The sequence below is a fragment of the Pleurodeles waltl genome, chromosome 3_1 (assembly GCF_031143425.1).
Source record: "Pleurodeles waltl isolate 20211129_DDA chromosome 3_1, aPleWal1.hap1.20221129, whole genome shotgun sequence".
NCBI classification, from domain to species: domain Eukaryota; kingdom Metazoa; phylum Chordata; class Amphibia; order Caudata; family Salamandridae; genus Pleurodeles; species Pleurodeles waltl.
The window spans coordinates 764,948,050-764,975,748 of NC_090440.1; the positions used below are offsets into that span (position 1 = coordinate 764,948,050).

Genomic DNA, 27,699 nt, shown 5'->3' on the forward strand with positions numbered 1-27,699 from the left:
ACACTGCACCACCGGAGTGTCAAAAGAAATGACACTCTGGTGGTGCAGTGTGCCGCTAAGGCCTCATAAATGAGGCACCTAGTTTCTGACAAACGCCTATTAAAGTTTACTTGGGCCATCCAAGTCAAATCCTTTACCACCTGAACCGTTAAATATCTAATCTCATTTTTCTCCAGGGAGCTAATTGGAAGGGTGTTCCAGGTCATTAGTTCCGTTCCTTGTTGGTTCGCTAAATACCCAAATACTCTCCCGAAATCAGTTATAGATTTACTACGGCGGGAAAGGATCCTATACAATTTTGTGTATAAATCATCAGGTTGTCTGCATATAACACCACTTTTTTTACCCACTCATGATATTTAAAAGGGATAATCTTCTGGTCACCCCTCAACCGAATAGCTAAGGGTTCAATATATGAGTTGAAAAGTAGTGGCGATAAGGGGCACCCCTGCCGTGTTCCTCTCTGTATATGAATTTGATTATTTAGGTTCCCAATAATTAATATCCATGCTGATGGTTTCCTATAGACAGCCCTAATTACCTAAAGGAACTTAACTGTATTGCTTAATTACTGCACACAGGAAAGGCCAACTTACTCTGTCAAAGACCTTTGCAGCATTGAACGTCATTACAGTAAGAGGTATTCAACTAATTTTGTCTCCTGAACATAAAGATTCATCTTCGCCATCTGTACAAGATATATTGGGGCATCGTGACATTGAACGAAATTTGGAGATAGATAGCTGACTCAAATCCAGATCTTCGTTTACCCCTATCCTCTTCCCTGAAAATCACATTGATGTATTTTACAGAGCTGTTACTGCAGATTTATATCAGTTGGAGGATAAACATGCTGTCAAAGGGAAAGGTCATAAAAGTAATCTCTGTGCTAGGGAACAGGCAGCTTTGAAAATGTTGGCTAGCAACAAAGACATTGTGATTAGGGAAGCTGACAAAGGGGGCAATGTTGTCATTATGAACAGATCGTACTACATTGCAGAAATCAATAGACAACTCTCAGATAAACAGGCCTATGAACATCTTACTGCCAACCCACTTGTGGATGTTACACATGTGATTGAAAGAGGCCCTTCTATTGACTATGAATATAAGTATATGCTCATTACAATACCACGAGCGCCCTGCATTTATATACTGCCACAGATGCACAAGACTGTCTCTTTTCCTCCAGGGGGCCCATCATCTCTGGGATTGGTGCACCAACTGAACACATCTCAGAATACATAGATACTTTTCTGCAACCCTTGGTTCATAATTACCTTCTTTTATTCAAGACATGAAAGGTCTGCTTTGTCAATTAGAGGACATTGACTGGACGGGAGATTGTATTTTTGTTACTTTTGATGTAAGCTCCTTTATACTTCCATCCTGCTAGAAAAGGGTCTTCTGACTCTGGCCTCTACTCTTTCCTGTAGAAATGCAACCTAATATGAGCATGCAGAAACGTTACTGTATCTCACCAGACTTTCTTCTGGAACACAATATCTTCATGCATGATGGTAATTGGTATAGACAAGCACAAAGAGTTCCTATGAGGGGAGTCAACATATTCACCTTCGTATGCCCATCACTACATGGGACATTTAGAAAAATTAAATTTATGGTCTGATTGTTCGCCAGCTACTAACTAACTGACTAAATAACTGACACACACACACACACACACACACACACTGATTAGTCACCTCAATGACAATATTTATAATCTACATTTCACATATCATGTGGGTAAGAAACAGATTGAACTTGTGGATGTCATTTTATATTACGGTGAGCAACAAAATTTTGTCCAGAACATTTATAAAACTCACTGCTTGTAACTCTATATTGCATGCCCCAGAGTGCACATCCAAGTATACAAATTAATGCCATCTCCTACGGGGAGATGTCTAAAACCAGACAAAACTATAGTGATGCCAGGATTTTTTTTAAGAATTGGAGGCTTTGGAACATCGTTTCCGGTGTAGGGATTATTCAGAAGAGATAATTTTCAGAGCTAGGAAGAGTGTTACCCAGATTGAACGCAAGTCCCTATTGACACTTAAAAAACGCAGTAGTGGAAAAGGCATACAGCTCTCTATGATTACTAGATTCAGTTCAGTGAGTTCTGTTTTATACCACATCCTTAAACGTCATTGGCACTTACTCTTACTGGACACTAATCTTGGAAGGGTGCTGAAGAAGGGAACTTGAATTACCCACAGTAGGGGACTTACCTTGAGAGATAAACTTTGTGCAAGTTACATCATGTCCATCACCCATGATAATCTGAGGATGTGGTTGCCAAATAAACCTACTGATTTCTACAAATGTGGGGGCTGCATAACTTGCCGATTTGCATTAGACAGAACTCTGACATTTTCTTACAATACTAACAAGGTCTACCATGTTATGCAATTTATCAATTGCAATACCAAGTTTACTGTATATTGCATTATATGTATGTGTGGTAAGATTTACATAGGGAGCACCATTCAACCTCTTAAAGAACAGGTTCAGGAACACATAAGAGCTATTAGAAATAATAATACTAACTACTCGCTAGCTGTACACTATAATTCTGTACATAGAGACTGTGAAGTTCTGAACATTGAGTTTCACGTTATTAATCAGATTATGTGTGATCCAAGAGGAGGAGATAGAAATATGGCTATCAGGAGATGTGAGGCTAAATGGAACACCAAACTACGGGCTGTTGAAAAAGATCCCAATACTGATAAAGAACTACACGTTCTTTTGGACCAATGATCTCTTGATGAGAGTTCAAAAGGGTTCCTGTATTTCTATTACCTGGGCCACTCTATGGCCATGTTGGATGGTTCTGTTTTATGATACATATCGTTGATATTATTTTGACCCATTGTTGCCCTGTAACAATCAACGATTGGCCTGTTTTACTGTGGCCCTAAATGTACTATATGTTGAATCAAGTCTATAATTATTCAAGTTTAACAATGGGAAGGATTTTGTTGCTATTTGGGCTGTTTTTCCTGTACTTACTCTATGTATATATAGACTGTCCAAGTTCTGCTGATCTAGAGTACTGTTTACCATGGTATATTAAGCAAGAGCCCCCTCCTGCTCCCTTATGTGTCCCCTATTTACACTATATCTATGCTTCACTTACATATGTGTTGAGGACCAGTTGACTGTCCGCTTGTGATCTTGACCTGTGTGGTCTTCTGTGCCCACTTTTTACTCTCAGCATAAAGGATTATTCTACATGCTCTATTAGGGATATCTGTTTTTTTCTGCATGTTCACTACTGTGCTATCTTTCACAACATTGCCACCCTTTACTCATTCTGACTGGGATGCCTATTGTGGTTATTGTTTAGTAAGACTTGAGGGTGCTTCCAACATGTGTTCACCTGGAGCTGTACTTCTGGCCACTGATAAATTGTTTTGAATCTAGGCATTGTCATGGCCATCACGTTTCGGCTGCTTTTTTAGATCTAGACTTACTACTCAAGCTTAGGGTCTATGCAGATTCTTCGGTTGCTGCCAGCTTTATTTATTTGGTGTCTTTCAGGCTATAGTTTGCCCCCTATATATTATGTGTTTTTGGTATATTTGATGTTGATGTTTAGATATCTCAAACATGACCGCTTGAGATATTTTCTCTTTATATTTGTAATATGTGAGCCTGCCTATCTACTGTATGACGTATGCTCTTTTACGGTATTATTTCTAGGAATACTGCCTCTTTGCTTGCCGTTCCACTACTGTTTGGTATACTATCTATGGTGTATGCAGTATACTTGATTCGGATGTGTTTGTTGTCCAATATGGCTACAGGAGTACCGGTTCCAGTATTGGTCACTAGCTGTGTAGTCCTTTATCTATGTCAGAAACATGCGAGCACGCTGATTTAATGTTGGCATACACTTAGACGTCACTTCCAGGAACCCTGCTACTTTGTGTGCTGCCCTACTACTGTTTGGTAACTACCTAGGCTGTTTGTACTCTATGTTTTTTGGGTTTATTCGTAGAATGTTGAGCTGAATATGAATACGTTTGTACGTGCCACATGCTTTATTATCCTCTTTCAGCATTTCTGACCATATTGGCTCACAGCCACCAGTTTTATCTATCCTCTCAGTACATAATATTGTCTTTCATATGGGTACTTTATTATCAATTATGCAGTCTGTTCCTTCTGGCCACAAGAGCAATATCTTTACATGCACTATAGCCCAACATGTCTTTGTAGCATTTTTAGCAATTCAAGTTGATAGAGCTTCGGAGGTATACTTTATTTGACTTTTGCGACATTGTTTGTGCCAGCGTAATTAGAATTCTGTAACCATGCATTTACATGTTGTTCTTGTGCCACCATAGGATCAGGACGTATCATGATCCTGGGTTACTATGTTCATCGTGCATGACTACTTTGGATTATCGACTTGACTTGCATCCATTTATCTGGTTGAGTGATGTTTGGTTACTGTACCACTGGGATACATCTCTCAGGATCTTTACTTATGTGAAAAGGTGTTTTATGTCTTCTTTGCCCGTTCTCCAGTGTGACTAGAGTGTGACTGCTGTGCTTGGCCAAAGGATAAAGCCACTTATGATCTATAAAAAAAATTATGTGAATGGCCTCACATTAACAGTCTGTCATTAGCCCGCTTTACACTTGCTGGTAGGTTCTGGCTCGGTTTGGCACTAGTCTCATCTTACTTCTCTTCACTCCTTTGCATTTTTGACACTCTTTGTTGTTGGCCTTAATTTTGTATCTTTATCGACTCACTATGGACTCACATTACTTTCGGTGTTTTGTATTATTGTTATATATATGCCACTATGGGCTCATACTACTTTCGGTGTTTTGTACTGTTGTTATGTACGCCACATTTGGGAGTACTGTTTGGAAGGGCCTCCATGTCTTTGGCTCTTACCTACTTTACATGAATATGGGGGTGATATGATGTTGTGTCTCATGATTTTATGTAGCTTATTTATATTTTATGCATATTCTGTACTTTGCAGCCTTGAAAAAGTCACATGGAATTCATCTGTTAAAAAGACTGGATCGGATTGGAATTTCTGTAAGTTATTACACTATATTGGAATTTCTTTGAGTGCTGTGGTTCCATCTTTTGTTTACAGTAAGAGGTATGTTTCATTTTATTGCTATATCTATAGTAGACACTAGGTTACGGGTCAGCTCATGTAATTGTCTGCCTCTCATAAAGCCCTTCTGATCTTCATTCACCAACCCTCCCATCACCTTCTCCTATCTTCTAGCTATGACTTGTGTGTGGATTTTATAGTCAATATTTAACAAAGATATAGGTCTGTATTACTCACAAGCTCTGAGGTCTTTGTTGGGTTTTAAAAGTATAGTGATCACCGCTTCAACCCATCAACCTGTTTGTGCACAACTGTCTACATGTATAGCATTTAGCAGCCTAGTCAGGACAGGTGTTAGTGCATCCTTTAATATCCTATATAACTTGTTGGGTAAACAATCTGGGCCTGCAGCCTTCCCCTTTTTCAGCCCCTTGATGACTCTACTCACTGTCTCTTGTTTTAAGGCCTGCTGCAAGTCTGACTGCAAGACTGGAAGTTTGGCTTCCTTAAACCAACTGATTATATGCTCTTCTGTGGCTGTTACATCATCTATGTGCAGAGTCTATAAGAAACTAGCAAATGCCTGTTCTATATTTTGATCTCAACACACCGTTCCCCGGTCTCCTTTATGATTATTTAAGCAATCAAGTTCTTTGATATTTCTACCCTTGTCTTCTATACCAGCGGTTTGCCACAGCCCTCCCCACACTTGTAATGGGCTAGTTTGCTAGCCTCCCATTTTTTCCCTCAAGAGATCATCAATATAATCTGCCAGTTCCTCTCTTGCCTCTAAGTTTATTATTGTGGTTAGTATGCTCCCCATTGTTTTTACCAGATTCTAGATCCCCATGCAGGCCTTCTATCTTCCATTTCAAGCTCCCTCATTCTACACTTGTGAGCCTTCCTTTTAAAGGCTGCACAGCTGATTATGTTCCCCCAAATAAAAGCCCTGAAGGCATCCCATACACAATTCAAGGGATCAGAGCCTTCATTCACCTGGAAAAATTATTTTGTGTCTTTCTTAAGTTGGCTGAAAACTGCAGGATCATTTAACAATGTCCTATCTATGGTGCTCCTAGATTGAGATGGTCCTTTGTCTAGGAGGATCTCAAGTTTCACCGCAGAGTGATCAAAAAGGTGTTCCGGTTGATGCACTACTTCTTTTATTTATGGAGCCAGCCTACCACTTATCGGAAAAAAAAAAAAATCAAAGAAAAGTGCCCATCTTTTTTGTTGTGGTAAGTAAAACCCTTCTCCTGACCCACTTTCTGCCTCCAAATATCCCCTAATCCCAAATCTCTCATCTACCCTCCCTCATCCTATGGGAATAATTCACTGGTCTCAACATAGACTTATCTTGAGTGGGGTCTATTATTCATTAAAATCCCCCAGAATACAATTCAGGTTTGGTCCTGCTCCAATATGAACAGTCCAATCCAAGCTGCTAAGACCTGTCCTCTCTGAACTGGAACACAAGGAAACCCAGAACAGTTTCATCCCTGCACGAGGCATTCGTGATGATCTGTTTGTTCACAGTTTCTGTTCATCTGCAGGTGATAAAATGTATTAAAAGAAAGCAGAAAAGTATACCCAGAAAGCAATAGGGAATACTCTCAGCTTTGCCACAGACATTCTGAGCAGAGATACCACCAGCAGGTTTAACAAAACTAATATCGGAATGCCCCAAGCAATACCAGCAAGGACAGCAATGTCACCATCAAGATCATCAAGGGTAAGAGATCAGTAACCTTTTGCTATATCTGAAAAATCTACTCAAACAGCAAGCCATGGACTTCCACTTTTTACTGTAAATGTTATCTACGCCAGTAAGGTAGGCATGTGCACACGTCTGAATAGAATGGCTAAGCAAAACAAGTGACAATTGGGTGGACTCTATTGGGAATAATGGTTATACACTCAGCCTTAAACACTGTCCTCAGTCAGTAAAGCCCCTAAACTTGGAAAAGCTTAGAAAAGTAGTAGGAGTTGTTAAAAAATGGAGTTGAAAGAATGAACAGTATACACAAGTACAAAGGAATATAATCAAGGTACTTTTTGATCAGCCAAAAATAGCAAAAAAAGGAGTAAAGGCCCATTTGGATTTGTGAATGTCAACCATGTGGGTGAAAAAGTCAGAACGCTGTCATGATATCAAGGGGGGCTCTATATGCTCCATAGATCTCGAAGTAGCATATTTTCATGGACCAGACACACAAACACAAAATAGTTCTAAGATTTGTAGTCCATTAGGAAAACTACCAGTACAAAGGTTCTCCATTAAGCCTGTCGTTCCCAAGAATACATGATGCTGGCAGCCACATGTCTGAACAAGAGGTGATGTTTAGTTTACCCTGCCTAAACAGTTCGCTTCTGAAAGCTAATTTATAAGAGAAAGTGCTACACAACATTTAGCCCTATAACAACAATCAACTTGGTTCTTCATATAAGCTATGAAACGCCTAGGTCTGTGCTAGCCCAATGATGAATTTAGCGAGGCCACTTCTAGTCTTAAGTCATGCAAATGTTTATTCTGTGGAGAACTAACCTATAGATTCAGCAGAAATGCTAAATTACATGAACGCCCCACATCATGGAAATCTTAACCGTACTGGTCTCAGTGACATCTTCCTTCACTATAGTACCTTATGCTAGGATGCCAAGAGGCCTGTACATAAGATTCTTGGGGACCAATGGAATCAACACTAACACCACTGGGATTACAAGCTGATGCAGGCAATTGCAGATTGCAATCCTTCCCAAGGTGGACAACTTAATGAAACAATCCTATTCCAACAGACACTTTCAGTACAAACAGTTGTAACGGATGCCTCTTTCCTCAGCTGCGAAGAAAACCTAAAAGACATTCAATTACAAGGCTCTTGGACTCAGAAGATCATAGCAATCAATATGTTAGAATGAAAGGCAGTTCATCTGAATCTGTGATCTTTTTCACAATTCCTGAAGAGCATAGGGTTGAACAGACAACACAATAATTATGTATTAACTAAATTAACTAGAATGGACAAAATGACGAAGAATCCTATGAAAAAAAAAAGTGCAGGCCATTTGGCTTCAGCTGATATTCAGTAATCAATCCAACCACAGTACACCTCCCACGTGTCCAGAATAAAACAGTTGAGGCATCAAACAGATGTATCTCAGAAGATCGTGCATGGGTAAACAAAGAATAGCGTAAAATGACTTGAGAAATTCAAATATGTGTCTAGCTGCAACAGTGGAAAATGCAAAATGCTGAGACTTTACATCCAGATACGAAGAATCAAAATCAGTGAGGATTCTATTAATGGCTCTAAAATGGCCCCAACAATGGTTGTACAGGCAACAACTGTACCAGTTGGAAAACTCCTATGCAGACCTGACCTTTTAGCCAGAGTGCACAGTAACATATTGTATTGCAGCTTGCCATCATTGGAATTAACAGCATCATTCAGTGCAGACATCTGAATTTTCCTGTTTATGGCAAAAAAATGTAAGAGGGACCAGTGCCTTTCCACAATGCCCTCATAACACTTTAAATGGAAGAAGTTCTGCCTATGTTACAATGAGAAGTCTATTGAATTTAAAAAACAGAAGGTTAAGGTGCTTTACTATCTTTTCTGTTAGATCACTACTGATTATTTTCTCTATTTAGGTTCACCTAACTGCCTCACACTGCATTCAAGTTGTCTTTCTCCATAATACGAAAAATGAAGTTTTTTCTATAAGGTCTTGAATAACTACTAAACTGACAGTTCCTTATTTGAACCCATGCATAAATCTACTTTTCAACAACATTTTTTTAAGCTTGCTTTTCTAATTGTCAGTGGCCACCTCCGTAAACCCTACCTCACAGATACTGAATTAATATCACAAAAAGTACCTTTGACACTTTGAGGCAGCTTGCATGAAAACAGGTTGTGTTTTTATTTATTTATATCTTTCTATATAGCATAGATATTACCCAAAGGTGTCAGACCACTTTACAATAGGACGAAAGAAAGAACGTTACATGAGAAATTTAGAGTAACCTCGTAGCAGGTGACGATACATAGCCACTACGGTTACTCATGGTGAGAGTTAAGTATTTACAAATAACATAATCATTGGCGCTAAAGGTACAGTGTCAGACTATATGCTCAGAGAGGGTCTGGGTGCTCAACCTGGTGTGATGATGATTCATCTGCAGACTGCTTTGCACACAGGAGTCTGCAGATGGATGTATGGACTGCGCATAGGTGACAGGTGTAATTCAAAGATGCCGCTCACAAAGGCACACTCCAAGTTATTTTAGCTAATGTACTGCGCTTGCCTGCTAAAGGTGTAGTGGCAGTTCCTCCACTATGGTGGAGCAGCATTACCCCTCCCGGCCAACAGCAGCTGCAAAACTTTAAAAATAAAACAATAATGAACTATGTTTATTATTGTTTTATTTTTGAAGGGGTGGGGCAATTGTCATGACGAGCACGGAGGGCGAGTGCACTGCACTCCACTCAGTGTGCATGTGTGTTTGGCCAGCTGTCTCGGGCTGGCCAAAGGCACATGCACACTGAGCTCTCTCCAACCGGTACTGTTTTGCCTGTTTGGAGACACCAGGCAGCGGCTCCAAGTCTGCCTCGGAGCAGCAAGCCAGGGTGCTCTGGCCAATCCTAACGCTGCTTTCATGTTGCCAGCAGCATGAAAGCAGCGTTAGGACTGGCCGTAGGGCACGGTGGGAGCTTGTGCCTGCTGTGAAGAGGACTGAAGAATGGCACAGCGGAGACGGCGAGTAAGGTATGTTTTCTTTTAATTTATTTTTTGCGTTTGTCGTTCCCCCGCGCCACACAGCTCCACCCCTTTTGCATGCTGAACCTGTAAAACGGGGCAGTCAGGGAACTCATCAGTGCATCCCTATGACCAAATGTATTTATTTGTGCACAAACTGCAAGGATGAAATCCCAAGCCTGCTCCGGCTTGTAATAGGTCTGTATAATCCATCCTTATCAGAAGCTGGGAGAGGGTTTCAGGTGTGACGTCCTCCTTGTAACCACATCCCTGGTGTTTGTTCTATCTAGCTTCTGCGTACCTTGGGGTGAAATGTCTATTGCTGCCTGAACTGGAAAGTAACTAGACCTTTCAAAAGCCTGTCAGGACAGCACAATCATAGTAAGTTTAAATGTTTCTGGTGTCGCACTGTGTGCCTGTGTCAGAGCGCGTGTGTGTGTGAGAGAGAGAGAGAGAGAGAGAGAGAGAATGTGTTTGTATGTCTGCACACATGCATGTTTGTTATTTCAGTGTGCTGACTCTGGCATATGGGTTGGTGGTTATTCATGGAATTAATGGGACAGCTTTAGCTTGAACTGAGCCAAATAGCTGGCAATGTGATTAACAGTGGGAGACTCCCTGTATTTGAGGGAGACTTGAATTAACTGGCAACAGTGCTCACAAAACTATTATGAATGTCCAGGGAGCTTGCTAGGTGGAAGATGAAAAAAATGTTTGTTACGCGCAGCCCACTATTTTTATACTTCACCTTTTGTATTTGTATACGCCACTGCTAGCTTACCTATGCTTGCATAGTATTGAAATACATGCATTATGCAGCATTTTCATACCAGTATGGTAATTCTTAGAATCCACCTATTTAAATATATTTTCAATTTTTTTTTATCAATGAATTATTACTGCTGCATGTTTTCTTTCCAAATACAGCATCTCCAGCAGAACATTCCATGTATATGCTCAACGTTATGAGGGCATTAAAATACTGTCTATAATATATTTAAAAAATCTAGGCTGCCAAACCAGATTTTCTTGACATATGGACCTATTCACAGATTGATGATGGTTACCACCCAAAATATATGTAGGATTGCAATCTGCATAATGCACCGATAGCAGAAAGCAAACTGGTCTAACCCGAAAATACTTATAGATCAAACTAGGAGAACGGCACGACTGCAGCCTTGGTCAGAAACCTATACATTGCACAAATATGCAAAGCAACAGTCTCAAGATCAGTGCATACTTTTGCAAGACAATGTCCAAACAAGTGTCCCTCTGGTTTGGTAAATACTCACATACAGTCCCGATATTGCGGTCATCCTTTCTTAGCTTATCTTCTCATAATAGATGAGCAAGCTTGTTATTCAGTGTTCAAGAATATCAATGAAGAAACCATGAAAAAGTTAGACTTTTTATTCTGGGTTTCCATGCTCAAAGACCAATGAAACAGTTATTACTTTCCCAGACGTGTTCCATTAGGTTGGGGGAGAGAGGGAGAGACTTAGGAAAATCACTCAATGACATGAAAATCTCACCCTTCAAATCACTCTGGAGTGATTGGAGCACTTCTGGGAGTTATCCTAATTGCTCCAGCACTTGGAAGCAATTGTATCTCTGAGGGCTGATGCACAATGCGGTAAGGTTCCATAGCTTTCTATCAATAGATTTCATAATATGTGTTCCAAGGGTCTGTAAAAGTTCAACTCATATATCAAATCTATTAGACTGCCAGGTAACTTAATTATTGCACCCAGAGTAAAACCCATTCTATTGTTGTGGTATGGGAGAGCTGACTTGTTTCCACATAACATTTTGCCACTGTGACCAATCTGGCTAGTTTAATTGTTTCACATCCAGCACCTCCATGAGGTGGTCATGGTCAGAAAACCTCAGCCTCTCTCTGGCACCAACTGTATAGTTAAAGTGTTGTGTAGCCATTTTAGTTATAGCTCCATGCACGTTATTTTCGCATACTAGGCCTGCCGCTGTGCACTTTAATAACCTAGATATATTTTATTCAACTTCATTCATTATTTTAACAATAGCCTCTTTTGCAGTCTTGTTTTATTCCTCTATATGTAGCTGTTTTCGCCTAGGCCAGCTCTACGTTCTCAAACAAGACATTCTTGTTCACTCTGTAATTCTTTCAAGGCTGCAGTAAGATAGGTTGCCGGTGAACGTGGTATAAGAATTTGTCTCTGGTATTCATAGAAAAACACACATCCTTACGTAGGGACATTTTCTCAGAACATCAGCTGTTTTATTATATAAACAATTCCCTGTCCCTTACACGTTAGAGGGAGATTCCAGCCAGAGGACCACAACTGTATGCTGATTGCTGAACGCTTCGCTACAGCTGCTTATGCAGACTTCAGGCCTTTGCTCAGGTATGGGGGATGATGTCTTCCCAGGGGAACTTGAAGGGCAGATCTAGAGCTTAACATGCCTATAGCCTAGGTAGGAATTAGTCTATTGATTCTAGTGACAATATGGTAGCGTTATTTCTATGCTTCACTCTCCTAGTCACAATTCTAATTCCGTCTTGTTGTATCGTCCTGGTTATTGCAGCACATGCTTTGTTATCTAAGATGCAGTTGCTTCATTAAAACCTTATTGAAACATATACTGCCTCTGTCATTGTGTATGTGACGCTAATGTAACAGAGAGAAAACGGATGAAACCTGAGTTACCACGATTTCCTCAAGGAGTCAATTATGTCATGCGCTCGGCTGCCCAATCATCTCTACTCTTGGGTAGAGATGAGGCACTGCTAGTTAGCCGGAGCAAAACCCGGATTAGGGTGACAGGTGTCACTGGTAGTGGGTTAAGACTCAGTCTCCCACACTGCAGGCGATTCTGCTGCTAAATCCAGTAATCTCATTAGAATAATGAGAGCCCACGTGACAAAAGTGTGTTGAGGCCTAGGTGCAAAAGACAGTTCATTCAATGTAAAGGCTGTCAGGATGACCAACCTCCTTGTTTTGGGAAGCAGACCTGTGTGCAAGATCCTTATAACCTAATGAGTCAATTTGGAGTCAATTACTTCATTTCTGTTTTAAACCTTCTGTATCTTTTTAAAAAGAACTAAAAGATTAGAAAAGGTGGGGAGGCATACACAGATCGTAGTGGCAGGGACCAATGTTACACATCACAGAGCAACCCACCTCAAACTTCGTAGAACAGTACAATGGGCAACTGGTGTTTCTGCAAGTTGCAAAGTGTTACACCTGTGGATGCATCATCATCTCATAGTTTTCCAGCTGCATCCGGACGTAAAAGATCTTTGTGGCAAACTTAAGTCAGCAAAATACAAATACATAAAATGTTATGCATCAGAATTTAAATCTATTCTCCTAGCTTCAATATAGTTTTGTTGGTGAATCTTCTAGAGCAGCAGTTCTTAACCTGTGGTCCGTGGACCCTTAGGGGGTCCGCAATGCTTACTCAGGGGGACTGTGACTGCTTAGAAAATTAAATATTGGCAACAGATTACTAGTGTGTATATAAATAAAGAAGCAAAATGCAAAACCTTACATTTTAAGACATTCCATAAATGTGAAGAAATTGGAAGCTAAAAATGAAGTTGGAGTTCTTAGATTGATTCATGGAAGCAGTGCAAATGCATTAAACAGAATATAGAATGAGTGATGGTGAGCCTCAGTTGAATTAAGAAAAGCCACGACCTTCCCATGAAAAAGAAACTTGATTTTGTACATTTGTTTGTGAATTAAATAAAATATTTTTTCATTTGTGTATTTGTTCAATTAATGCTTGTTTCTGTATTTTTGTGTATTGTTTTGAGGTCCACATCATCCAAACTGCTTAAGCTTTGGTTGCTTACTTCCATTAATGACTCAATGCGGGTCTTCTGATTCCAAAAATTATTCAGTGGGGAATCCCGGATTCCAGTAATGATTAAGAGGAGGTCCACAGAAGTCAAATGGTTAAGAACCACTGTTTTACAGAAACCAGCCAATATTCAACCACTGTGTTTTCTAAAGCACTACAACATTCTGGGAGATTGGCAGTTTTTTTTGGGCCAAATGCACTGAAATTACTCTTTTTGTTCTGTAACAAGTTATTATGGACATAAGGGTTATTATACTTATTGTCACTTCTGGAACTATTGATATTGCAATACAGACAATGATCACTGAAGTGGCAGCTATGTCAAATCTTGGAGGTAAATATTGGCAAACATCCAACTGGAAGACTACCCAAAGTGTGTGGGGAACCAATTGCAACCTCAACTTTCCAGTTAATGGTGGTGCCCCAGTTTGTCACCTTCACTATTTGTTTAGCAGTGTTTAACCACTTCATCAGCTGTTACTTGCCCTGGTTTTTCTGTTATGCAACTATGATACTTATGTGGTGTTTAGGCTTATCAACTGAAGCAGAAAGACCTTCTGTAAGTCCAGCAAGTACTGACAGCGGTACAAGCCTGAATGAAACTGGCTTTGTTTAATTGAGTCTAAGGCAGAGTTTCTGATGACTCCCTCTAATACAAAACTGAAGTGTATTAAGGGACTGTTTCAAAATCTACCCATTTGTAAGGCTATCACTCCATCTAAGATGAAGGTTAATGCTCTTAGTCAGTTTTGACTCTGAGTTTTTTGTGGACAGTCATATAATTGTTATTGTTTTCTTGTCACACTACCATATGAATTTATCAGACATATTTTCCTATTTCTTCCAGTTCCTCCTAGAGCCACTAGGTGAAAGGCTATAGCATAGGATCCAACTTCACAATAACAATTCTCTGTTTGCTGAGACATCAAAGAAAATATTAAAAATCCTGGATTTGTGCAAAATGTAATCCGCAATGCAGTGCATCATATGTCGGTGTGAGAACAAAACTTCCACCCACAGAAGCATGTATTAACTCTCAGTGCAGGGCAGTGCTCAATTTGAGCCTGTTGTTTCCATTGCTCACCACTGGCTCTTTATTGTCAACATCAGTACTTATTACAGATGCTACATTGTGGCACTGTGTGTGTAATTTAATTTAGAGATGAGCAGAAGAACAGTTATTTATTAATTCAGTACACATGGGGACGTGGCTTGGGGCGTCAAGTTGACAGTCGCAGAATTATTTCCACAGTCGAAGATGATGTTGCTGACCTCAAGGCAAAAGTAGTCCACCTCCTGTCCCGGACAAACAAACTTCATCACTGCGCTGAAGATGAAGAAAACCACTCCAGACGCAATAATTTGTGCTTTGTGGGGTTTCCAGATGACACAGAGAACTCCCAAACCACTGAGTTTCTGGAGCAATGCCTTAAAACTTGAATGCCTGCAGACCAACTGTCCCTGTGGTTTACGATTGAGAGAGCACAAAGGGCCCTGATGCCCAAGCCTCTCTACCGGTGTGCAGCGATGACCCATGATCACAAGATTCCTCAACTTCAAAGACAGACACAGCATCCTAAGGGAGGCTCGAGCACTCCCAGACCTCCACCACCAAAACTGTTGAATACTTATTTTCCCAGACTATACGCGGGAGGTCCAGAGCCGATCATACGAATTCATCAAGCAGAAACTCTGGGCTCTCAAGTTATCTTACATGCTCCTCTTCCCGGCTCAACTCAAGGTAATTTATGATGGCAAATCCTACTTTTTTGACACCCCAGAGGCAGCCTGGGAATGGCTAACTGAGGAGGGACGGCATAACCTTATGTCCCAACCCTTGCTCCTGACCAATCCACACTCACTGATGCAGGAGAACCCATCGTACCAGTGCCAAAAAAGGGGTTGCATCGACTCTAACCCACATCGGAGGAAAACCCGAACCACATCACCTTCTCTGAGGGCAGGGTCCCTTACCCCACCCCCAGCATAGAAGTCCACCCAGTCGTTGGGAACAACCTGCAATTATTGACTCAACCCAAGGAGTGGCTGAGACAGACCCCATCACCCATTTAACATTGTTACGGCCGGCTACATCATGTCCCCGGCAGAGGCATTGTTTATATAATGTCACCATACAAGGTCTACTGATTTCCTGCGCGGCTGCATACACTGCACTGCATTGATCCTGTTACCTGGAGAGGTCTACCACTCCACACCTATCCAAGAAATGTTGATCTTGAGTTGGGGTTTATGTTCTGGGATGACAGATGCTTCTGGGAGGGAAGTATGGGGATAGGGAGTTGTGGGGGTTGGGAATCTTGGGCAGGAAATGTTTTCAGTTCAGTCATGCTGTTTGTTTCTTGTGTTTTGTTTTTTCAGGTGGTCACATCAGTATGTCACTACTGTCTCGGGGGCTAGCCCCAAGTTACCTAATACCTGAATTAGGTGCCTTGTCCCATATCACTCACATGCAGTCTAGAGAGGCTCCTTATCTGCACCGTCTGACACACCCCAAGCCACCATGATTCCATACAAAGTTATGTCCTGGAACCTCAAGGGTCTCTTAGACCAGATCAAGCGCTCTGTGGTTCTTTGCTCAACACTTCTCCCCTTCAGACCTATTGCTGCAGGAGACCCACCTAGCAGGCACCAAGTGTCCTATGCTTGCTCATCAGGGCTATGATAGAGTCTATCACACAAGATATAATAGGGGTGCTCGGGAAGTGGTGATACTGTTGTGGCGTAGTTTCCCCATGGCTGGGACTAAGACTTGGTCTGATCCTCAGGGCCGTTACATTGCCCTAGCGGGCATGGTCGTAGACCAGCCACTCAATGCCCTTTGCCTTCATGAGCCCTGTCCCATGTTTAAGTCCTTTCTAAACACTCTCCTCAATGTATTTGCACAACTTCCTCCAAGTCTCACACTCATTGGGGGTGATTTCAGTGCAGTTATGGACGCATCTATGGACTCCACAGGTCCTCCCTCAGACACCCGATGCAGTCATGCTAGCTTGCTCCACAAGTGGGCCACCTACCTAGGTCTCTGTGACACTTGCAGAATCTGGCATCCTCAACAGCGGCAATACACACACACATCTGCGGCCCACCACACACACGCCCGAATAGATATGCCCTTCACACCAGCACCAGATATCCTCTACGTGTCTAACATCCAGATCCTACCACATGGAATATCTGATCACACCCCGATTCTCCTGCACATTGGCAACTCCAGTGCGATCAGGTGCCTCATTTGGAGACTTAATGCTTGGTATCGCCAAGACGATTCATTTGTCTCCTCACTGGGGCAAGAGATCACACAATATTTCCAGACCAATGCTGGGACAGTGCAATCATCCAGTACTCTATGGGCTGCGTGTAAGGCCACTATCCGGGGCTATGCCAGGAGTGTCCTTACAGGGAGAGGGTGTACAACATCAACGTATTGCACAACTCAAGGCCTGTGCTTTTTGCCTGTAGACACAACTCTCCCCCACCACTCCTAGCATCATCACTATGCAAATAATCCTGCTCCAGGAGGAGATACACTTCCTCTCTCTCGAAGCAGTAAAGCAGATCTGACATGCCTCTACGGTGCGGGTCTATAGTTGGGGGATAAGAACAGGAAACTGCTGTACTGGTGAACATCGCGACCGCTGGCTTCCAGAGCCATACCTGAGACAGTGGACCATGATGCCACCGCACCTCCAACATGATTACCCAAGCCTTTGCCGGCTCCTACTCCTGGCTTTACGCAGCATCTTCCTGCCCATTAGCCAAAGTGGCTTCCCCCCTCCTTGATGAGGTGTACTCCCCCGTCTTCTGTTGACTGATGAGAGCTAGAGGAGGCCATAACAGTGAATGAGATAAGTGAGGCCAACTACGCAAATGTTGCGGGTAAAACTCCCAGCCCTGATGGCTACCCCACAGAATTCTATGCTAAACACAGAGACTTGCTCATCCCCCATCTGTTGAACCTCTACGAAGAGGCAACACACACTGGTTCCTTCCCTCCTGAGCTTGATCAGACAAAGACCATAGTTATACCAAAGACGCCCCCTGCCTGTCTCATGTGCGGCCTACCGGCCCATATCCCTTATCAACACAGAAATAAAGATTGTTCCACTAACCTAGCTACTCATCGACACTGTGTCCTTGGGACCCTAATTCAACAGGAGCAGGCAACACTGCTTAGGACATTTTCATGTGACACTGGTGCACCATTATCTCGTATCGCCCCAGATCATGCTGCTCCTCAGACTTCGAAAAAGCTTTTGATACAGTTGATTGGGGTTCTTTGACCCATGTACTAGAGAGAGCAGGAGTAGGACCCTGATTTCGTGGTATGGTCTGGTTTCTCAACTCCACTCTGTCTGCGAGGGTTCAGGTTAATGGGGTGGTCTCCACTGCCTTCCCTGTAAGGCGCGGGACTTGCCAGGGCTGTCCCCTATCCCCATTCCTTTTTGCACTAGCTATCAAGCCCCTGGCGAAACTCCTGCGATGCGATGCTCAAATAAAGGGTTGGGCATGGCCCACTGGCTGCGAGGATCGCATTACACTGAACCAGGATGACGTCCTCTTATACCTCAGGACCCAGTCGCTAGTGTCACTCGATGCCTGCAGCTCTTGGTCCTCTTTGCAGAGGCTTCTGACCTTACCGTGAATCCAACCAAGTTGGTACTGGTCCCACTAACTCCCTCGTAGGACTGCATAGACTGGCTAACCTCATTTCCGATTTGCCACCTCAGTTTCCGCTATCTTGGCATCCATGTAGATTTACATCCTGCACTGATGTGGTCCCTCAATGTCACGCTTCTCACCCGCAAAATCTTCAGAAATGGTGGACTCTCTCACTAAACCTAATGGGGAGGATAGCCTTGTATAAAAAGATGTTATCCTGATTTCTCTACCTTTCGCAAAACGGCCCACACATAATTCCGAAACACTGGTTCAGAGAAATGGACCTGTTACTTGTGACCTGTCAGTGAGCCCCTTATGATGGAGGCCTTGGTATGTCCAATTTATACCTGTATTATCTGGACTCACAACGTCTAGTAATTATTGACTGGCTCAGTAGGGGTTGTGCCAACCCAGCCTATCAGCTTGAGCACTTACCCTTGGTGTTATCCTGCATAATGACAATGTTCTACCGTGACCCCCATCACCAATACATTTCCTGAAGTGACCCGGGCGGTATTTGCCGGATGGAGGGTGGCGCTCCAACATTCTGGGTGCTGGGCCAAACTCACCCGGCAGAAGCTCATGTGGCACAACACGTGGCTGAGAGATGTGGCAGAGCTGGAGTGGTTTGGTCGGTGGGACACCATTGGCATTGCACTTCTAGGAGATGTCTGTAGGAGCACTCATATGTCTTCCTTTCAAGAGCTCCATCAGGCATTCTCCTTGTCAAGAACACAATTTCACAGATATCTACAGTTGCACCACGCACTACACATGCATATTTTATCAGACACATCTATACCAGCGTTCAACCCAACAGAAGCCAAGATAATGATGGGCGCATTGGGTAAAGGCAGCGTGTTCCAAATTTATCGCACCCTGGTTATCCATGCTCCAGACACACTGACCACTCTCCGATCTCGCTGGGAAGGATGGCCAGGACCACTAGATGATGACGATTGGTGGGATGCCCTGATGGCCCCTAGAGAACTGACCATTTCCTCACAGCTCAGTCTTGCGCAGACATACTACTTAAACTACTTACACTGTGCATACCTCAACCCTGAGAGTTTATTCAAAGCTGGACTTCTAGCTCACCTGGCATGTCCCTGCTGGTTGCAGGTCCCAACTGACTTCTTTCACATGGCGTGGTACTGTGTTATAACACGGTATTGGGAATGTCTGGTGACAGAAGCCTCTGATGTTCTAGATGTAGAGATTGACATGTCTCCACTAATGATCCTTCTAAGCATACTGTGGGGGGTTGGGAGCACCCAGGCAGATCGTGCCTTCTTGGGTACAGCCCACAGTGTTGCAGTGGAGACGCGGAGTGGATTGGTGTGCCTAGCAGAAAAAGGTATGTGTGAGGCCCCGGGGTGATCAGCTATGATACAATTTGGAACAAATGGTCTGTGACTGCAGGCGTTTATGTCGTAGACATGTGGACTAGGCGACACTCTGTTAATTGTATGGGTGGTTGATGTGCGAATTATCTATTTCAGTGAAGGCATTAGTTGTGATCAATGGCTTATCAGACTTCAAGTGTCCTGTTTCAACCTTAATAAAACAATAAAAATTTGTTTATAAAAAAAAAAGCAATATACATAAAAACAACTAATATCTGTCGCCAAAGCCATTCTTATAGCTCTGGGGGTCTCAAGCCGTCACACTTGTAGGTGCATAATGGTTAATAGTTGTGTAGGTACTGTCACTGGCAGCACTGGCGGTGGCAATAGGGTGGTGCAACCTGTGGTGGCCTCCTGACGAGGACCCTGGCTATTATTATTAGTATTGTTATTATTATTAGTAGTAGTATTACTATTATTCCTAATAATATGTTTATTATTATTTTGTACATATTAAGCACTGGTGCAGTGTGGATTTAAAAACTAGAACGTTGACCGGCAGGTCAATTAATGGTATCTTAAAAGTCACATAAAACTTTATTTTCAACCATAAACTTGTGCTCTAGGTGTAAACTATTGTTTGAGGTACAGAGTGAGGTCATCTGCTTCAAATCGCTCCTTTCTTTATATTCTGGAATGGCCTTTCCATTTTGATCCCAAAGGTAGATTCTGTTCTCCTTTTTATAAATAGATTGAAGACCTCATGGTTCTAGTCTCTTCTGCTTTTCTTGATTTGCCGAGCTTTTTAACACTATGATGAATGATGTAAAGAGGTCTGTAGCTTGCTGTGAGCATGTCGAAACATTGTCTTCTCTGACAAATGAGTAGCCTAAATATGGACATTGTTTCCGTAAGATGCTGGGATTGTGGGACCTAACCTGGTTCAGGAAAACTACCAATGGAGTGTCCAGTTAAAATACTGAGAACAGCTGAGTTCTTGACAATTTCAAATATGGTGCACTAGACAGAGCGAAACATTGATGCACTAAAAATGTCTACTTTTCTTCTGACTGGAGGAGAAGTAATTGTTGCACTTCTTTGTGAACAGACATAACTTGTAGTGAAAATACTGACTGGCTCTTCAACAAAAATATTTCTTCCTCGTGCCACTGGAGAAAGTAATGTTTGTTAGTCTTAATGGGCTACTGCTTTTAGCCCATTTTTAAGTTCTGTCAATTCAACAAGTACCTGATCCAAACACGAGGTCAACAAAACAGGTTACAAGTGCAACATAGCAAAATCCATTACAGTCCAACAATGGTTGAAAAATGGATGTCAGACTGAAGAAAGATAATTTCTGAACTTTGAGACTTGAGAGAGTGAAATATTATTTAGAAGTAACTCACTTCTAAATTTGGATCACTTTCAGTGAACGTAAGGCAGGGAGGGATGTTGAGCATTTAATTTAGTCAAGGTCTGTAAATCAGAATGATCTCAGTGGAAGCAACTATACTGTTCTAATATTTGGTCTAAAGAGAAATCCTGCACACATCCCAAATCGAACATTGAAATGATAAATAAAACAAACTGATAGAATGGGGATGATAGTCGAGGCCTAGCTATCTTGAGGACATATCAATGTGCCCTGCGTTGAAGTGGAGCAATAGAGCTCAGACCCCAAAGTGGGGAGGCTTGTACCACCTCTGCACTTAGGGATCAACATTTGTCTGAATAGTGACATTTTCAGTCCCATGCTGAATTGAATGTGGCTCTATTAGGCCCTCAGTGAGTTGAAAAACTAAGAGCTCATAACCCAATCGTTACAATACACTGATTATTCTGTTTAAACTATATTCTGTTAGCATGGGCTGGTCTAACGTAACGAGGGTCTAGTTTAAGGAGGCATTTTAGTTCCTTATGGTAAAGGGCCTAGCACATAATAGTTGTAATATTCTTTGTAGTTTCCGAAAATGACTTTGGGATTCCGGTGTAGGTGAAACGTTTGGAATGTTGCAAATGGGCTTCCTTTAGGACAGGCGGATCTCAGCAATTAAAATAATTTTGTTTGAGTGGTTCAAGGACTCTTCACCTATACTCATCTCTAAGTCTGTTTTGTGGTAGACCCCCGTGTGAATTTTATCACCTGATCTCATCTTCCTCACTGTTGACAATATAGAATTTCGGATCTACGTTTTGGTTCATTCTTTTTAGAAAGACAACTGATTCATTTGTTTACAGTTTCATTTTCCTAACTTGTATTCTAGGAATGTTCACAGCAAATTGTTTTCACCACCACGACATTTCAATTTGCGTGTGCCAAATGATTATGTACTACTCCTGGTTATATTATGATTTTTACATTTTTGGGGGCTTTCTCATTACTAATGGAAAATGCTGCACAAACAAGCAGGGAATTTCATGTATATGTTACTGATGTTGTAAATTAAGAAACGCAGTACCATATTCCGCAAAAGAAGCAGTGTTGCATGTCTTTTTTGGAAATGTAGCCTCAGATGGGCACAAGAGTATTATGAATCTGAAAAATATTGATGTTTATCTGGACAATAAACGAGAAAACGTAAGGAACTACATTATATAAACAACATTCTTACCAAGCATGGAGGAATTGTCAGAATATGGATACCCAGAGTTATCCTGCACCTGTCCGGGAACTAAACCTGCCGATGGTATGTCTGGTGTTCCTCCATTTACAATCTAAAAAGAAAAATATTTGTTTTACATTTGTGTATTCATAGTAGATTAAACTGTTCCATAATTTACCAATTTCTGAATAAAAAGAAATTCATAAAAACGGAAGTAATTAATTGCATCCCACCGGTAAACATGTCAACCACGAACCCAATGTATTACTGCTATGTTCTTCACTATTCTAAAAGAGTGTGCAAACTCAGTACGGAAGAAAACAGTGACATTTCATCGAGTTGCCATACGGTTGATACCATCTCTGTGTTGTGGAAACAAATGTTGTATACCTTTCAAAATGCATCACAGCAGGGGACTGAAACAAAAAAAGGCTCTTCCGGCAATCTGGCAACTGCAAAAAAGCCAAAAGAGCCAACAAGTAACCTTAAATTGTGCCCATAGCAAGGCCTTGCTGGGCTACAGATAATGCAAAAATTATTCCATACAGCGTAGCATGAAGTGGGTCAATCTGATGGTCACTACACCAACTCACATATTTAACACAATGGCAGACATTTACTGACTTTGTCAAGGGAAGTCTGGCTGCCAAAATGACATTAAGAACCTTGTGAGGTAGGCTAATAGCAGTCAACTACCACCACTCAGTCTCCGAGCATGTTAGTGGAGACTGCACATGTCCAGATGAAGGACCTTGCCTTGCTCCTGCAACAGAAGATCCTCCCAAAGCACAGCCTGACCAGACAACAGATGCTCATGCCCAGGAATTCCAGATAATACACTCTCCCTGTCCAATCTGATGCCACTATGATCACTTGGGCTGGGTTATTCCTTATACTCTTCCGTACTCTGGGCAGAAGAGGTATCAGCGGAAAGGTGTAGGGGAGTCCCGAGTTCCACTCTAGATGTAAAACTGCTCTGAGAGACATAAGCCTTGGAAAGTGCAAAAGTGCTAACACTGAGCATTCCCAGCAGTAAAAAGACTGAGCTAAGGTTCTCCCCATTCATGGTCAATTACATATATGTACCCCTTGGCAAAGATTGTCAGAGAGTCTGGCTTTGAGATATTGTCTTATGCAGATGACACTCAACATGTGATGTTAACTGCAGAAGACAGGAAGCAACCAGGATAAGATTCTGTAAGTGTTTGCAAGTAGAGGCAAGCTGTATGCAACGGAAATGCCTCCAGCTTTATAGAGAAAAAACAGAGGTTGTCCTATATGGCAAGGCTAGTAGGAGTTTTGAAAGATAACTGGTGGTCAGAAGATCTTGGCCTGCCACCGGCCCCCCAAAAAGTTTCTAGAAATCTGAGTATCCACCTAGATGATACACTCAGCATGAGAAATCAAGTTGCTGCATTTGTGGGGGCTGCTTGGGTATTTTACGTATGCTTAAAATTAACATTCACTGGATTTCGCTACTCTGTCCGAAGTCAACTATGCAAGCCCTCACCACTAGACGTTTGGATTAGGGCAGTGCTTTGTACGTTGTCATAAATGACTCAGTGCTGGCAGGCCTACAAGTAGTATAGAAAACAGATGCTAGGCTGATTTGTCACTTTCTGCCTAAATCCGGTACGTAGCTGCCCCTAGGATCTTTCCATTGGTTGATCACACAAAAGAGGAATTTTTAAACTCCTCTGTCATGGCACAGAATTCTGTACAGCGTGGCCCTCAAAGGGACAGGGTCTTTTTCTGTTCACCAGGTAGAAGGTTAAGATCGTCTGATATAATTTGCGGACATTTCACTGCAGGACAAACAATGACATATTCTTGAGTCATCCTGCAGTGATTTACTTTTTTTTCTTTTTACAGAGGGTGAAGTTCGGTGCTCTCCCCTCTGTGCCCAGTGTTGCCCATAGGCATTTCACCACCTACAACAGTAGCGCCTTTTAACCCCAAGGGTGCCTGGTATGAGCTGGTCTCGTCCTCAGCCACGGTTCCCGTGTGTGGAGGATGAGACCAGCTCGTCCTGCACCCAGCCCACGGTGGAGCCCTAGTGCTTCCCCCATGGGCCTCCCACCCACAACCCCATCAGGGATGGAAGGGGAATCGCTTCTTCCGATCGGGAGGTTGGGGCAGGCAGAGGCATGAAAGGAAAGGAAAGGGCTTTCCTTTCATGCCTCTGTGAGCATTTCTGCAGCCTGATCGTGAAGGGATCGGGCTGCAGAAATGCCCACTAGACACCAGGGATTTTGTGGGTGTTTTTTTTGTGTGTGTAATTGGCATGAGGGGAGCGACCCCTTGAGCAAGGACTGCTCCCCAGGGGGGCAATTTCTTTTAAGGCCTTTTCTACTCCCCCGGGGAAGATCAACCTATTGTAATTGGGCCGATCTGCCCCCGGGGGCCAGAAACCTCTAGACGCCAGGGATTGTTTACTTTATTTTATTTTTTTACTGGAGGGGAGCGACCACCTTAGGCAAGGGTCTCTCGCCTGGGGGGGTATTATTTTTAGGGCATTTCTGCCTCCCTATTTTTATTAGGCCAATCTGCCCCCAAGGGGGGCAGAAACCATTAGACGCCAGGGATTTTTTTTTTTTTTAAAGTCAGTTACATGCAAGGGGAGCGACCCCTTAGGCAAGGGTTGCTCCCCTGGGGGGCAAATTTATTTTAGGCCATTTCTGCCCCTCCCCTTGGGGCAGATCGGCTTATTTCTCTTAGTTTCATCTGCCCCCGGGGGGCAGAAACCACTTACGCACCAGGGATTCTTGTGCCTGTGTTTTGTTTGGGGGGGCAGCCCCTTGGGCAAAGGTCGCTCCCCATGGGGGCACATTACTGTTGGCCATTTCTGCCCCCCTTGGGGGCAGATAGGACTATTTTTGGAAGGCCCATCTGCCCCAAAGGGGGGGGGGGCAGAAAGCCTAGCAGAGACCAGGAAATATTTGTTTTAAAAAAAAGAGGGTGTGGGTATGGCCATACCCCCACCCTCACCCCAAATAAATGGGGACAAAGTTGTTCTGCCCACCAGTTGGCAGATTGGGGAATTACCCCCAATCCAATCCCCGGGGGCAGAAAGCCTACTAGATGCCAAGGAATTAAAAACATTAAATAAATAAATAAATACTGGGGTGGTGGCTACCAGCCAGTATGGGCATGGTTATGCCCCCACCCCAACTGAAGGGGGTAACAGTCTTTTAGCTCTCCCCCTGCACACTAAAACATCTTATCACATGGCAAACAAAAGGACATTTGATTATTTTGGGTTTTGGTTTTACATTTGGGCCTTGAGAGCTGGTCTAACTCTCAAATTCATCCCACTTGGAATGGTGAGGGCTGCACTTTTTGGACTTTGGGACGCTGCCATGTAGAAAAATCTACGAGACCTAGACACATTTGGAAACTAAACAGCTGGGTGAGTCCAGAGTGGTGTGATTCACATGCACCGCACCAATTTCTTACCCACAATACCCTGCAAACCTCCAACTTTGCTTGGAATCACACATTTTTCCCCCATTTTTGTGATGGAACCTTCCGGAATCTGCAGGAATCCACAAAATTCCTACCACCCAGCATTGTTGCAACTATACTGATAAAAATTCTGCCCCACTTGTCAGCCTCAAACTGCCCTTTTGGACCCGCTTTGGTTCCCCCTCATTTTTTACATCTTTTTGGCTCTTCCCTGTCACCGGCACTTGGCCCACCTACACAAGTGAGGTATAATTTTTACCGGGAGACTGAGGGGAACGTTGGGTGATAGGAAATTTGTGCCGCTGCGGTGATCTCACACAGGAATGTGGAAAAAAATTGATTTGTTAGCTAAATTTGAGGTTTGCTGAGGATTCTGGGTAAGAAAACACTGGGGATCCATGTAAGTCACACCTCCCTCGACTCCCTCAGGTGTCTATTTTTCAGAAATGTTTGAGTTTGGTAGGTCTCCCTAGATGGTTGATGAGCCCAGGACCAAAAACGCAGGTGCCCCCCACAAAAATAGGTAGTTTTGTATTTCATAATTTTGATGTATCCACATAGTGTTTTGGGGCATTTCCTGTTGCGGTTACTAGGCCTACCCACACAAGAGATGTACCATTGTTATTGGGAGACCTGGGGGAACGCTAGGTAGAAGGAAGTTTGTGGCTCCCCTCAGATTCTAGAACTTTCTATCACGAAATGTGAGGAAAACTTGTTTTTTTTGCCAGATTTTGAGGTTTGCTAAGGATTCTGGGTAACAGAACCTGGTGAGAGAGCCACAAGTTACTCCATCCTGGGTTCCCCTAGGTGTCTAGTTGTCAGAAATGTCCAGATTTGCTAGGTTTTCCTAGGTGCCGGATGAACTAGAAGCCAAAATCCACAGCTAGGCACTTTGCAAAAAACAGGTCAGTTTTGTTTGGGAAAATGTGATGTGTCCACATTGTGTTTTGGGGCATTTCCTGTCATGGGCACTAAGCCTACCCACACAAGAGAGGTGCCATTGTTATCTGGAGACCTGAGGGAATGCTGGGTACAAAGAAGTCTGTGGCTCCCCTCACATTCCAGAAATTTCTATCACCGAAATGTGAGGAAAAAGTGTTTTTTTCGCCAAATTTTTAGGTTTGCAAAGGATCCTGGGTAACAGAACCGGGTGAGAGCCCCACATGTCACCCCATTCTTGATTCCCCTAGGTTTCTAGTTTTAAAAAATGCACAGATTTGGTAGGCTTCTCTAGGTGCCAGCTGAGCTACAGGCCAAAAAAACACAGCTAGGCACTTTAATAAAAAACACGTCAGATTTCAATGAAAAAATGTGATGTGTCCATGTTGCGTTTCCTGTCGTGGGCATTTGGCCTACCCACGCAAGTGAGGTACCATTTTTATTGGGAGACTTGGGGGAACACAGAATATCTTATGAAAGGATAATCTCATTGACTTCCTCAGGGCTGGATATCAATAAGAGGTATTCAGTATTGCAATTTCCTGACTGTCGTATGTAAAGGCGCACATGCAGACCGCAGATTGAGACACCTGACACGATACTCCGTGTCTTTTCACATTTCGATCACCGATTAGGACGTGTAAACACACACGCCTCCTTGATATACGACAGTCAGAAAATTGCAATACTGAATACCTCTTATTGATATCCAGCCTCAATTTAATGAATTTGGTCAGAAGTAACCTTACTTTTAAAAGTATCCTACTGAATACTTCTACATCGCTTATTGCTAACAGTTTGAGGATCATAGATTCAGCCCTGAGGAAGTCAATGAGATTATTCTCTCATAAGACGAAACACGTGTTGGCTGTTTGTTGACCACGACCTAATGTGAAAACATGTTCAAGAATAAACCAGAAATGGATTTAAAATACAGAGTCTACTGACTACATGATGTAC

General features: G+C 42.6%; 1 protein-coding gene across 5 annotated transcripts in view; it reads right to left on the reverse strand.

Annotated features, from left to right (window-relative positions):
* Positions 1-27,699, reverse strand: part of BMAL1 (basic helix-loop-helix ARNT like 1) — a 573,964-nt gene that overhangs the window by 16,374 nt on the left and 529,891 nt on the right. For all 5 annotated transcript variants that reach the window (XM_069223570.1, XM_069223574.1, XM_069223572.1 and 2 more), the window contains one exon: positions 22,345-22,447. In XM_069223570.1, coding sequence (XP_069079671.1) covers positions 22,345-22,447 — 103 coding nt within the window. The remainder of the gene's footprint in view (positions 1-22,344; positions 22,448-27,699) is intronic.